The 14,683-nt window shown below is 42.3% G+C and overlaps 1 protein-coding gene across 1 annotated transcript in view; it reads left to right on the forward strand.

Moving 5' to 3' along the window:
- The window catches only part of fbxl13 (F-box and leucine-rich repeat protein 13), a 258,479-nt gene that overhangs the window by 208,222 nt on the left and 35,574 nt on the right, over positions 1-14,683 (forward strand). The window contains exons 18-19 of the mRNA XM_048553829.2: positions 4,227-4,353; positions 6,504-6,587. Coding sequence (XP_048409786.1) covers positions 4,227-4,353; positions 6,504-6,587 — 211 coding nt within the window. The remainder of the gene's footprint in view (positions 1-4,226; positions 4,354-6,503; positions 6,588-14,683) is intronic.

Consider the following 14,683-nt stretch of genomic DNA (forward strand, 5'->3'; position numbering starts at 1 on the left):
TCCCTAATCAAATTATTCTTTTCTAGATGATTATAAATCCTATCTCTATAATCTTTTCCAACATTTTACCAACAACTGAGGTAAAGCTCACTGGTCTATAATTACCAGGGCTGTCTCTACTCCCCTTCGTGAACAGGGGAACCACATTTGCTATCCTCCAGTTGTCTGGCACTATTCCTGTAGACAATGACGAGTTAAAGATCAATGCCAAAGGCTCGGCAATCTCCTCCCTGGCTTCCCAGAGGATTCTAGGATAAATCCCATCCGGCCCAGTGAACCTATCTATCTTCACACTCTGTAGGATTTCTAATACCTCCTCTTTGTGAACCTCAATCCCACCTAGTCAAGTAGCCTGTATCTCAGTATTCTCCACGACAACATTGTCGTTTTCTAGAGTGAATACTGTTGAAAAATATTCATTTCGTGCTTCCCCTGTCTCCTCTGACTCCACACACAACTTCCCACTACTATCCTTGATTGGCCCTAATCTTACTCTTGTCATTCTTTTTTTCGTTAAATACCTATAGAAAGCCTTAGGGTTTACCCTGATCCTATCTGCCAACAACTTCTCATGTCTCCTCCTGGCTCTTCTGAGCCCTCTCTTTAGGTCTTTCCTGGCTACCTTGTAACCCTCAAGCACCCTAATTGAGCCTTCACATCTCATCCTAACATAAACGTCTTTCTTCCTCTTGACCAGAGATTCCACCTCCTTCGTAAACCACGGTTCCCGCGCTCTTCAGCTTCCTCCCTGCCTGACCTACTTCCAAATCTAACACCTGGCCGGGCTCATTACCCAGTACCAAATCTAATGTGGCTTCACCCCTTGTTGGCCTATCTATATACTGTGTCAGGAAGCTCTCCTACACACACTGGGCAAAAACTGACCCAACTATGGTACTCGAACTACAGTGTTCCCAGTCAATATTTGGAAAGTTGAAGTCCCCCATGACAACTACCCTGTCTCTCTTACTCCTATCGAGAATCATCTTTGCTATCCTTTCCTCTACATATCTGGAACTATTCGGAGGCCTATAGAAAACTCCCAACAGGGTGACCTCTCCTTTCCTGTTTCTATCCTCAGCCCATACTACTTCAGTTGACAAGTCCCCAAACGTCCTTTCTGCAACTGTAATACTGTCCTTGACCAACAATGCCACACCTCCCCCTCTTTTACCATCTTCTCTGTTCTTATTGAAACATTTAAATCCCGGAACCTGCAACAACCATTCCTGTCCCTGCTCTACCCATGTCTCCGAAATGGCCACAACATCAAAGTCCCAGGTACCAACCCATGCTGCTCGTTCACCCACCTTATTTCGGATGCTCCTGGCATTGAAGTAGACACACTTCAAACCAACTTCTTGTTTGCCGGTGCCATCTTGCGTCCCTGAAACTTTATTTCGGACCTCCCTACTCTCAACCTTTTCTATATTCGAACTACAATTTTGGTTCCCATCCCCCTGCTGAATTAGTTTAAACCCACCTGAATAGCTTTAGCGAATTTCCCCCCCAGGATATCGGTACCCCTCTGGTTCAGGTGAAGACCATCTTGCTTGTAGAGGTCCCACCTACCCCAGAAAGAGCCCCAATTATCCAAGAATCCAAAACCAACCTTCCTGCACCATCCCTGTAGCCACGTGTTCAACTCAACCACACAAATATATTACCTCACTTACTCAACAGTCCTGTGTCCGCTCCTGCTCAGCTTATACTCCGCCTATTCACGGTAAGTTTTTAAAACAGTGACTCACCTTCCCGGCAGCTACCTGGTCGACGCTCCCGCTCCTCCTGCTGCTGAAATAAAAATGGAGGGCCTGACGCTCACGGTAAGTTTTTAAAACTTTACCTTCCTGGCATCCTCCTGGTGCTCTCTCTGTCTGGCTCTCGCTCTCCTCCTGAAAATGAAGACCGCTCCCGCTCGAGGTAAGCTTTTTAAAGTAGGAAAAAACGTTACCTTCCGGCAGCCTCCTGGTGCTCTCACTGTCTGGCTCTCGATCTCCTCCTGAAAAAGATCTTCAGACCCAGTTTTTTCAGGTATCCATTGCCTTTGAATACCTGGAAGAGGTGCACTTCTTCAGAAGTGAGGTAATCCAGCTCAACGGACTCTAGAGTTCAAAAACAGGAGGGAAAACACAACAGCGCTTCATCGCAGGCTGCACTGATTATGTTACCCAGCAGGGTAATGAAACACCTGCGGAAAAACAATGAATCAGCTCGGCAAGCCAACCAACCAGAACATCCACAACCCGAGCTACAAATCTACTTTAAAACCTTAGGTATTACAATATTACAATGGATGGAGATGATGGGAACTGCAGATGCTGAAGAATCTGAGATAACAAAGTGTGAAGCTGGATGAACGCAGCAGGCCAAACAGCATCTTAGGAGCACAAAAGCTGATGTTTTGGGCCTAGACCTTTCACCCTAAGGACCCTGTTTTTGCTTATGCATGATTACCTTTGGTGTGGCTCCTTTTTCTTATCTACATTCTAACATCAGCATTGTCATTCCAAAATCTTGGTTTCAGTTTCCACATGTACATTGATGATACTCAACACTCTCTTCTCCACTCACTTAATCCCTCTTCTGTTCTTTAATTGTCTGGCTGATTGTTTAGCACCTTGTATTGAATGTTCATAATTTCCTCCAATTAAATACTGGGAAGATAGAAACCTTTGTCTTTGGGACCCCTCGCAAAACCTGATCTCTTGCTACCAATTCCATGCCTCTTTCTAACAAATGTTTGAGGCTGCACCAAATTGTGTGTAACTTTGTTGTGATATTTAGGCAGTGTCTGCTGAGAGCTGCAGCTGCGGACAACTAAATGTGCACTAATCTGGAAATGCACACAATTCCAGACCTGCTATGTCATCACATGCAATTTCAATGATGCTGAAACAGGGTTCAGCAGCAGGGAGTAAGGATAGATGGGGGAGGAAGAAGTGAGGTTGGGGATCATGCTCCTGTTCACAGTAGCCTCTGTCTCCGATTCTTTATTTTCCTTATGAACCTTTTTCCCCCTCCACGCTTCCCTGCCCTACCCCCTTACACTTCACAGAGTTAATTTTTGTGGTGGGTTTGACTGTTTCTCTAATCTGGCTGTGGTCTCATTCTGAGGTTTTCAATGCTCTGCACTCTTCCTTTCTTGCATCTGAGTATACTGAGTACTTTAGTGTTTTCTTGTTCCTCTGCTGTGAAACAGTTCTGTGACTTTTTGGTTTTTATTACCATTATTACAATTATTACAATTTTGCGTTATTACACCTTGATCTGTTTCAACTCTGTATGATCTTGTTTGCTGTTCTTTTCTCCATAATCATACCTTCTATCTGTTGATCTGTTATCCATATTCATTCCTGAACTTCAGCTAAGGTAACTCATACTCTGTGCATTATATTAACATTTCTAGCTTGGTTTACTCTTCACTCTTCTTCATGCTGCTTCACTCTGTTATGGCCAGTCTCAGTGATATTTGGCTTAGTTGCTGAGACAAAGGTGGATGTTCTGTTCTCAACCTTATACACATAAAGAGCTGTGGTCTATGCTAAAGTGTTGATGGTCTTTTGCTTAATACTGCGAGACTTAGATTTCTTTTGTTCTGCTTCAATAATGTTTTGACTGTACAAACTCCTTGCTTAGTTTCTCAATTTGCTTGAGGATAATTTAGTGAACCTGTGGCATGCTTCAGAATTCCTGTTCAGCTCTGTTGATTGAAGTTTTTCATCTACATTCTTGATTTGCTGCATGCCTGCATTAAAAAAAATACTGCTTATTAACTTTCGTGAGCCATTTTCTCTGCATGGTGAGTGGTATTTCTGAGTTCTGATTAGTTTCTTAGAAGCGATGGTTGTCTTACTGATATCACTTCTCGTTATCTCCAGACCAGTTCCTAAAAGGTTGGTCACTCTGAAAGAGTGTACAGCCTGTGTGAATTGCTATTCAAGCAATAACTTGCTGTATTACCTTCAGCAGTCTTTTTTAATCCCTACCTAGTTCCTAATTTGTTTTACTAATAAATGGTAAATGGCATAATTTATTTAGTAAATATTATTTTATGTAGTTGTGAAATCTAAATATTTTTGAACATTCTTGATGTATAATTTTTATTTTTCAATAAGTTATCAAATACATGATACCACAAACAGTGATGGAACTATGATAAATGAATTTTCAGTCTTATGAAGAACATATATGTTATAGCATCCAACCTATAATCTATTTTTCAGGTGCCATAGTTTAACACATCTGAGATTGCGTTACTGTGAACGCTTAACTGACAGTGGAATTGAGTGGCTTGGGAACTTGCCTGTATTGAACACCATTGACCTAACAGGAACCAACATACAAGAGCAGGTTTAAAAAAAGTTTTCTAAAATAATAGTAAATGCTATTTATCTAAAATTCCATATGATATCAAGCAACTTTCTTGAGGTCATTAAACATAAAGATCAGCTACAGTAGGAAGAGGTTTCATTGCCACGATCATCTTCCATTTAACCAATGTGATAAGAAATCTAATCACTGTTTAAATTGGAGAGATTATCAAGAAAGATGTCCTGAGTGATTAAACAGAAATCTGTTATTTTAAATGAATGCTCAGCAGGATCACCTATAAATAATTTCTCCCAAATCAACTGGGAAATCAATTTAAAGGTTTTATTCTACTCAACAACTTGTCCTGTTGCTTTCTCTACCTAATTCCTCTTGACACTCTCAACCCTCCCCAATTCTTATACCATCTCCAAGAAAGTAGCAATCTGAGTATCTTCTATTTCATTGAGCATAGAACCCACATGTCCAACACCTGCACCCCTTTTCTGTGGAAATGGAAATTCCATTGATGACCAGAATCTGTCAGAATTGGCAGGGTCTTAAGTAACCGCTTCCCTCCTTGTCAAAAAGAGCTTGTATGTATTTTCAGCATATAGTTCAGTAACTGATGGCCTTATTCACCATACAAAATAAGCAGCAATTCTTTCAGCTTCAAGATGAAACAGATTTGAGCTTTCTAGCTTAATGAAGTGTACAATCAATCATAAGTAGACAAATAAACAAAACATTGGATGAATTGAAAGAATGAGCAGAAACCCTTTTATCGCCTGCAGTATTTCATTTAATTACATACTAATATTTCTTTAATTTTTAACAGCTTTAGCATGTAGTGACCACTTTGATTGAGCTACAGGCTCAGTTAATTTTAGGCATTTCACTGAGTCATTACTTTTTAAAGATTGTGACATTACTGAATCTTTGGTATTCGCAGAGTTGTTGCAGATTGATGCAGATTGCAGACTAGCTTCTATAATCTTGTCTTCATGGTATCAGGATATTATACAAAATATATATTGCTCCCTATTAACATTTTGTTTAAATCTAAAACTGCAACTTAATTTGAACCTCAAAGCAATGAAACTTCAGCAATAATTAAAATAATTAGTTAGATAACATAAACTGCATGTGGAGTTATTTTACAATGTACTAACAATAAACAAAATGTACAGAGAACATTTTCAATCACCCCCAAAATGTAGACTGTGGTCTTTGACTTTCAGTGATCATAAAATTTTGCTTCTTCCTAAAATTTCAATGAATTGTCCAATGGAAGGGGTGAAATTGAATCTTACTTGTGTCAAATTTTAAAAACTTAGTCACATATGTAAGGTACTCAGGCTTAGAAATTCAATAATATGCCTGCCATACATGGCATGGCGTGGACAGTGCATAGCTATGCTCTTTTACTTGATTGCTGTCAGCGTGTTCTATGGAGATAGATGTCATCATTGGTTGTTTGTTTTATCGCCGAGCCAGTTGTTCCATGGTGTGCAGACGTTTCATTACCATTCTAGACAACATCATCAGTGGAAACACTAATCAAAGTGTTGGTGTTCTTCTCCATTCTGAATTTATATGATCCGCTGATGTAGTGGGTCTTGTCTCTTCCGGTTCTGTTTTTCGGCGGCAGTCTGTATAGGGGTTCTATTTCTACATGTTTGTTAATGGAATCCTGTGTTGAGATCCAGGCAAGCAGAAATTCCCTTGTGTGTCTGCTTTGAGAGGTGAAGTCGTTTTGCCTTTCCCCCACAAGACATCATGACCTCATAAGATTGGGTGCAGCCAGTCTTCAGCATTAATCCTTTCAGACATTGTATCACCCAAGATATTAGAGTAGGCTGCAGAATAAACATCTAGGGTATGGGTGATAAACATTAGATATTAAAAAAAAAGTTTCATTACAATGTAACATGAACATTTTAAGCTACTTGTAACATCCCTTTTGGAAATTGGTCTGCTTAGCATCTAATTTTACATGTGGTAAATTCACTCAGTAAATCAAGTTGTTAGCTTATCCCCTCTATGCTCAATTTTGTTCTGTCAACAGCCATAACTCATTTAATCTGCTGGTTGTCATTCCAATAATCTAGACTAAATGAAATTCAAAGACCACTTGATTTTTAAAATTTTAATTTCAATAATTCTTTTAATTTCCAATGATTTCTTGTCAGAGCTTAGGAGGTCTCTCCAACAACACCAGGATAATAGAGTTCACAGTGGCAGAGTGTTCAGGAGTTACTGATATTGGATTACAGGTAAAATTCATTTGTGTTTTTAGAAATGTATTATTTAACTTTTATAAGCCTGCAAGGAAGATTGGTCTTTTGTTTTAGAAAAACTGGTAATATATTTTAAATGTAAGTACATTTAATTTTCAAGACAGTCAAATTTGAATTAATACAGTAATACCTATGTGGCATGTGACGTGTATACAAATTTGTTAGGGAGCAATTAATTATCTGACGGGCTTTTTGGTTCACTTGCAAGCAAACTATGTACAAAGGCTCACGTGTCAGTAAATTACACATGCAAAGCATTCATGAACCTCTCATTTGAGGAATTGGAGCTGCTCAGTTTCTTTCCAGGAGCAGGCACATAAATTGGTGCCTATCAACAAATCAGTTTAGCTGAATTTGCATGCTAATTGGTTATAATTCAGCAATTTCTTATTGTAGGCCATCCTTTTATCAGGTAGGATTCTTTGCAGGGAAGAAAGCAAGTTACATGATAGCCTTCCAATTTAAGGTGATACTATTTCTTTTATTTATTCATTTGTGGTATGTGGGTGTTGCTGGCTGGCCAGCATTTATTGCCCCTTCCTAGTTGCTCTCCAGAAGGTGATGGTGAGATGCCTTCTTGAACCAATGCAATCCACCTGCTGTGGGTTGACCCACAATACCATTAGGGAGGGAATTCCAGAATTTTGACTCAGTGACAGTGAAGGAATGATGATATATTTCCAAGTCAGAATGGTGAGTGGCTTAGAAGGTAACTTGAAGGTAGTGGTGTTCCCATATATATGCTGCCTTTGTCCTTCCAGATGGAAGTAGTCCTGGTACTTGGAAGGTGCTGTTTGAGGATCTTTGCTGAATTTCTGCTGTGCATCTAGTAGTTAGTACACACTGCTGCTACTGAAGGTTGGTGTTGGAGTGAGTGGACGCTTGTGGATGTAATGCCAGGCAAGTGGGGGATTAGAAGGTGATTTACTCATTGCAGTATTCCTACCCTCTGACCTGCTCTTGTAGCCACTGTACTTATGTGGTGAGTCCATTTGAGTTTCTGGTCAATGATACTGGATGCTGATAGTGGGGGATTCAGTGATGGCAGTACCATTCAATATCAAGGGGCAGTGGTTAGTTTGTTTGTTATTAGTGATGCATAGCCTAGCATTTGTGTGGTAGGAATGTAACTTGCCACTTGTCAGCCCAAGCCTGGATATTGTCCAGATCTTGTCGCATTTGAAACGGACTCCATCAGTATCTGAGGAGTGGACAATGGTGCTGAACATTGTGCAATTATTAGCGAACATCCCCACTTCTGACGTTATGATGGAGGAAATGTCATTGATGAAGCAGCTGAAGAAGGTTAGGCTTAAGACATCACCCCAAGGAACTCCTGCAGAGATGTCCTGGAGCTGAGATGCTTGACCGCCAACAACCACATCACCTTTTTATGTGCCAAGTATGATTCCAACCATCAGAGAGTTTGCTTCCCGATGCCCATTGATTCTACTCCGTGATGCCGCACTTGGTGGAATGATGCTTTGATGTTAAGGGCTGACACTCTCACCTCACCTCTGGAATTCAGCTCCCTTGTCCATGTCTGAACCAAAGCTGCAATTAGTTCAGGAGTTGAGTGGCCCTGAACAGGTTGCTGAGCAGGTGCTGCTTGATAGCCACTATTGATGACACCTTCCATCACTTCACTGATGATCGAGAGTAGATTGATGGGGCAATAATTGGCTGTGTTGGATTTGTCCTGCTTTTTATGTACAGGTCATACCTGAGTAATTTTCCACATTGCTGGGTAGATGCCAGTGTTATAACCATACTGGAACAGCTTGGCTAGGGAAGCAGCAAGTCCTAGAGCACAAGTCTTCAGTACTATTGCCAGAATGTTGTCAGGGCCCATAGCCTTTGTAGTAACAAGTATTGCCAACCATTTCTTGATATCATGTGGAATGAATCGAATTGGCTGAAGACTGGTATCTGTAATGCTGGGGACCACTGAATGAGGCTAAGATGGATTATTTACTTGGCACTTCTGGCTAAAGAATGCTGCAAATGCTTCAGTCTTATCTTTTGCACTGATGTGCTGGGCTCCCCCATCATTGATGATGGGGATATTTGCGGAGCCTCCTTCTCCAGTGAGTTGTTTGATTGTCCTTGCCCATTCATGACTGGACATGGCAGGACTGCAGGGCTTAAATCCTATGTGTCGGTTGTGTGATCACTTAGCTCTGTCTATCACCTGCACTTCTGCTGTTTGGCATGCAACTAGTCCAGTTTGGTGGCTTCACCAGGTTGACACCTTCTCTTCAGGTATGTCTGGTGCTGCTTCTGGCATGCCCTCCTACAATTTTCATTGATCCAGGGTTGATCTCCTGGCTTGAAGATAATGGTGAAGTGAGGGATATGCCAGCACAAGAGGTTACAGATTGTGCTGGAGTGCAATTCTGCTGCTGTTGATGGCCCACAGTGCCTCATGGATGCCCAGTCTTGAGTTGCTAGATCTGTTCGAAGTCTGTCCCATTTAGCACAGTGATAGGGCCACACAGCATAATGGAGGTTATTCTTAATGTGAAGGTGGGACCTCGATTTTTTTTTCTTTATTCATTAATAGGATGCTGGCTTGACATGCATTTATTGTCCATCCCTAATTTTCCAGAGGGCAGTTCAGAGTCAACCACATTGTTTTGGGTCTGAAGTCACATGTAGGCCAGATACTATTCCAGGTAAGGATGGCAATTTCCTTCCCTAAAGGACATGAGTGAACCAGGTAGGTTTTTCTGACAATCAACAATTGATTTGTGGTCATCATTAGACACTTAATTACAGATATTTTATTGAATTCAAATTCCACCATTTGCCATTGGCAGGATTCGAGCCTGGGTCCTCAGGACATTATCTGGGTCTCTGAATTAACAGTCCATCGATAATACCACTAGGTCAACACCGCCACAAAGGCTGTGCGGTGGTCACTCTTACCGATGCTGTTCTGGACAGATGCATCTGCACCTGGCAGATTGGTAAGGATGAGGTCAAATATGATTTTTCCTCTTGTTGGTTTCCTCACCACCTGATTTGATTGAATTTGATTTATTGTAGTCACATGTACCTAAGTACAGTTAAAAGCTTTGTTTTGTGAGCAGCACAGGTAGTTCATAACAAACAAGGACATACAGATCATTGGGTGCTTAGACAGAGCGAGGTATACAAGGTTATGGTGCACGGTTGGTGCACAAGCAAGATCAACATTTTCAGGTTAGAGAGGTCCATTCAGCAGTCTAATAATGGCAGGGAAGAAGCTATTCTTGAACCTGTTGGTGCATGTGTTCAAGCTTCTATATTTTCTGCCTGACGGAAGAAGTTGGAAATAATAAAATGTGAGGCTGGATGAACACAACAGGCCAAGCAGCATCTCAGGAGCACAAAAGCTGACGTTTCGGGCCTAGACCCTTCATCAGAGAGGGGGATGGGGTGAGGGTTCTGGAATAAATAGGGAGAGAGGGGGAGGCGGACCGAAGATGGAGAGAAAAGAAGATAGGTGGAGAGAGTATAGGTGGGGAGGTAGGGAGGGGATAGGTCAGTCCAGGGAAGACGGACAGGTCAAGGAGGTGGGATGAGGTTAGTAGGTAGGAGATGGGGGTGCGGCTTGGGGTGGGAGGAAGGGATGGGTGAGAGGAAGAACAGGTTAGGGAGGCAGAGACAGGTTGGATTGGTTTTGGGATGCAGTGGGTGGAGGGGAAGAGCTGGGCTGGTTGTGTGGTGCAGTGGGGGGAGGGGACGAACTGGGCTGGTTTTGGGATGCGGTGGGGGAAGGGGAGATTTTGAAGCTGGTGAAGTCCACATTGATACCATTAGGCTGCAGGGTTCCCAAGCGGAATATGAGTTGCTGTTCCTGCAACCTTCGGGTGGCATCATTGTGGCACTGCAGGAGGCCCATGATGGACATGTCATCTAAAGAATGGGAGTGGGAGTGGAAATGGTTTGCGACTGGGAGGTGCAGTTGTTTGTTGCGAACCGAGCGGAGGTGTTCTGCAAAGCGGTCCCCAAGCCTCCGCTTGGTTTCCCCAATGTAGAGGAAGCCACACCGGGTACAGTGGATGCAGTATACCACATTGGCAGATGTGCAGGTGAACCTCTGCTTAATGTGGAATGTCATCTTGGTGCCGGGTGTGGTGGGGTTGGAGGGCAGTGTGGAGCGAACAAGGGAGTCACGGAGACAGTGGTCTCTCCAGAAAGCAGACGGGGTGGGGATGGAAAAATGTCTTGGGTGGTGGGGTCGGATTGTAGATGGCGGAAGTGTCGGAGGATGATGCGTTGTATCCGGAGGTTGGTGGGGTCGTGTGTGAGAACGAGGGGGATCCTCTTTGGGCGGTTGTGGCGGGGGCGGGGTGTGAGAGATGTGTTGAGGGAAATGCGGAAGACGCGGTCAAGGGCGTTCTCGATCACTGTGGGGGGATAGTTGCGGTCCTTGAAGAACTTGGACATCTGGGATGTGCGGGAGTGGAATGTCTTATCGTGGGAGCAGATGCGGCGGAGGTGGAGGAGTTGGGAATAGGGGATGGAAGAGAGCTTCACTGGGGTGGGAGAGGTTTTCGATGATGTTGGCAGCCTTTCTGCAGCAATGAGAAGTACAAATGGAGTCTATGGATGGGAGGTTGGCTTCTGTGATGGTAAGGCTGTGCACACAACTTCCTGTAGTTTCTTACCATTCTTGGCTGAGCAGCTGCCATGCCAGTCCATTATGCACCTGGATAAAATGCTTTTTATGGTGCATCTATAAAAATTGATGAGAGTGCTTATGGACATGCTGAATTTTCTAAGTTGCCTGAGGAAGAAGAGGTGCTGGTGTGCCATCTTGACTGTTACATCTACGTGGGAGGCACAGGACAGATAGTCGGTTATTGCTCCATTGATGTAGGTAGTGGTGTGTCCTCTTCCTTTCTTCCTTTCTTCCTGAAGTCAATGATCAGTTCTTTTGTTTTGCCAACATTGAGAGAGAGATTGTTATCATTGCGCCATGAGACCAAGCACTCTATCATCCTGTTATCTGACTTCTCATTGTTTTGATTTCCATCCAACTAAGGTAGTGCCTTCAAAGAACTTGTAGATGATTTTTGTTTGGAATTTGGCTGCGCAGTCTTGGATGTACAGGGAGTACAGGAGGGGGGCTGAGAACACATCCTTGAGAGGCACCAGTGTTGAGATTTATCATAGAGGAGGTGCTGTTATGTCTTCACTGATTGTGGTCTGTGGGTCAGGAAGCTGAGGATCGAGTTGCAGAGGGCAGAGCAGAGACCTAGGTCTTGGAGTTTTGACATTAGTCTGGAAGGGATTATTGTGTTGAAGGCAGAGCTGTAGTTGTTCAGTTGGAGTCTAATGTAGGTGTCCTTGTAATTCAGATGTCCCAGGATGAATGTGGGACAAGGGAAATGACGTCCGCTGTGGACCTCTTTCACCAGTAGGAACATTGCAGGGAATCAAGTCAGGCTGGGAGGGTAGAGTTCATGTGGGCCATGACCAGCTTCTCAAAGCATTTCATGGTTGTGGATGTCAGAACTACTGACTGTAGTTATTAAGGCACATTACATGTGTTTGTGTTTTTCCCTCTTGATGGTTTCCTTACCACCTGCCAGACAGCCAGTCTAGCAGCTATGTCCTTTAGGACCTGACCAGCTCGCTTTACAGTACAGCTGCCTACTCTTGGTGGTGGACATTGACATTCCACATCCTAGAGTATATTTTGTGCCATTGTCATCCTCAGTGCTTCCTCTAAGTATTGTTCAACATGGGAGAGTACCAATTCATCAGCTGATGGAGGACGGTACTTGGTAATCAGCAGGAGGTTTCCTTGCCCATTTTTAACCTGAATCCATGAGAATTCATGGGGTCCGGAACCAATGTTAAGGACTCCCAGGGAAACACCCTCCTGACTGTATGCTACTATGCTCCCATCTCTGCTGCGACCATCTTGCTGGTAGGACAGGACATATCCAGGGACGGTGATGATGGTATCTGGGACCTTGTTTGTAAGGTATGATTATGCGAGTATAACTATGACAGGCTGTTGCTTGACAAATCTGTGAGTCAATGCTGGCAGTTTTGGCACTAGCCCCCAGATGTTAGTGAGGAGTACTTTGTGGGATTGACAAGGCTGTTTCTGCAACAGGGCAGCAGTTATGTTATGCTGTTAATGAGACAAATGTTGGACTTTGGTGTCTTGATTATTTTTTCATAACCCATTGTAATTGTCAAAAATGAATTAAAACAAGAGATGATTCTCATTTTCTATTGATCAAAGAAGTACTCGAAATACCAATGAAATGCTACTTTTCAGCATGCATTATTATTCACAACCCATCCAAAGAAAATGTTCTTAACAGGTTTCAAACAATCACATTTTGCTTTATTCCCATTTCTAACTTAAATTTTAGGGCCAAGAGAGAACTTTTTTTTTCTGGTGGAGGCAGAGGCTTATAGTCAAAAGGGTGGTTTTTAACCCTCTCTGATGAAGGGTCCAGGCCCGAAACGTCAGCTTTTGTGCTCCTGAGATGCTGCTGGGCCTGCTGTGTTCATCCAGCCTCACATTTTATTATCTTGGATTCTCCAGCATCTGCAGTTCCCATTATCACTGGTTTTTAACCATACCTGCTTGGCAGAAACCATGTTTGTAGCGAGCTAGATTTATCCAGAAAACTTCCATGACAACATCCAGCTTCATTCCCCTGTCTCGTATTTTATTTTGCTCTTCTGAGCATAAGGCAAGAGTACATGCAGGAAGCTAGTGGGGTCTTATTTAAATATGCAAATTCATAAAAATGGCACAGGGCCTAGTCACTGTTTTCGCCTATGGCCTTGAGTTAAGCCATTCCTTTGCAAATTTGTGAAAATAATTTGATACAATAGAGTTTTTCTTTTTCTGGAAATGCCTCAGTCAAAACCTAGGAAGTGCAAAAAAATTACTTTGGTACAAAATCAAATTCAAATATATTTAGAAATCAGGATTCAACCTAGAGCAACTGATAGATACTGTAGTGCATTTCTGATTCTAATTCTAAGTCAAAAAATAATTTTAATCATGGCCTTTAGTTCATTGTCGTATACTAACACTGTTAAAATTATTTTTGATGCCCTGTGTATTCCTCTTTTCTGCTATTTGTAAATTATCTGTACAATCCATCTAAAAGAACACAGACAATACTTTTATGGTCTTAAATGAAGAATTTGGTATCCATGTTGTTAGTGCCTGCCTGTAGTAAAATTTATATTAAAATTTGAATAGCGGAAAGAACTGTATCATGAATCTTTGGGGAAGGGATTCATGGAGCATGGGATTATCTGTCTGTTTTTTGAATTGTACGAACGCTATTAGAAATCCAGAATGATGTGTACACTGCAATGTGAACATTCTAATATGAAGTGCTCTGGGCACCATCTTGATCAGGGCATTAACACACTTGCAGGGCTTAATTTTATCAGCATTTTGGACTGGGCTGAGAGATTGGGCATCCATAACTGGCAAGGAAAGATGATATAGGGAGTGCAGTGGAACTGAATTTGGGGACTTTAGGAGCATATTTCTTAATTTTTAAAAAATAAAGTCTCATGCTGATTGCATGCAATTAGTGAGGAAGGGAGGGGAGTGTTATTTTTTCTTTTTTGTGTATTTTTGTCAACCTCCGTAAGGCCAGGAGTTAAACAGCTGCACAAGAGGGCTGAATTTGAAACTAAAGAAAAATTGAAGTGTGAGATCACAGGATAACTGTAATTTCATTAATTTCTGATTTTCAGTTTAATTTGATCGTATAGAAGTAACCTTATGTTATAGCAGGGCAGCGTGGTGCCTGGGTCAAAGATGTTAGCTGCTACAAGGTATTCTCCTAGGAAGGGTATCAGCCAGAGATCATGGTTCACATCGGTATCCATGATGCAGATAGGAAGGGAGATGTGATCCTGCAGTCAGTAAAATGGGTGCTGGTAGAAAATTCGGAAGAAGGACCACAAAAGTAGTAATCTCTAGATTACTCCAGTATCATGCAAAGGTGAGTGCAGAAAAGGAGGATAAAATAAATGACTGTGTGGCTGGAAAAACATTACAAGAGAGAAGGTTTCAAATTCCTGGGGCA

The sequence above is a fragment of the Stegostoma tigrinum genome, chromosome 25 (genome assembly GCF_030684315.1).
Source record: "Stegostoma tigrinum isolate sSteTig4 chromosome 25, sSteTig4.hap1, whole genome shotgun sequence".
Lineage (NCBI taxonomy): Eukaryota > Metazoa > Chordata > Chondrichthyes > Orectolobiformes > Stegostomatidae > Stegostoma > Stegostoma tigrinum.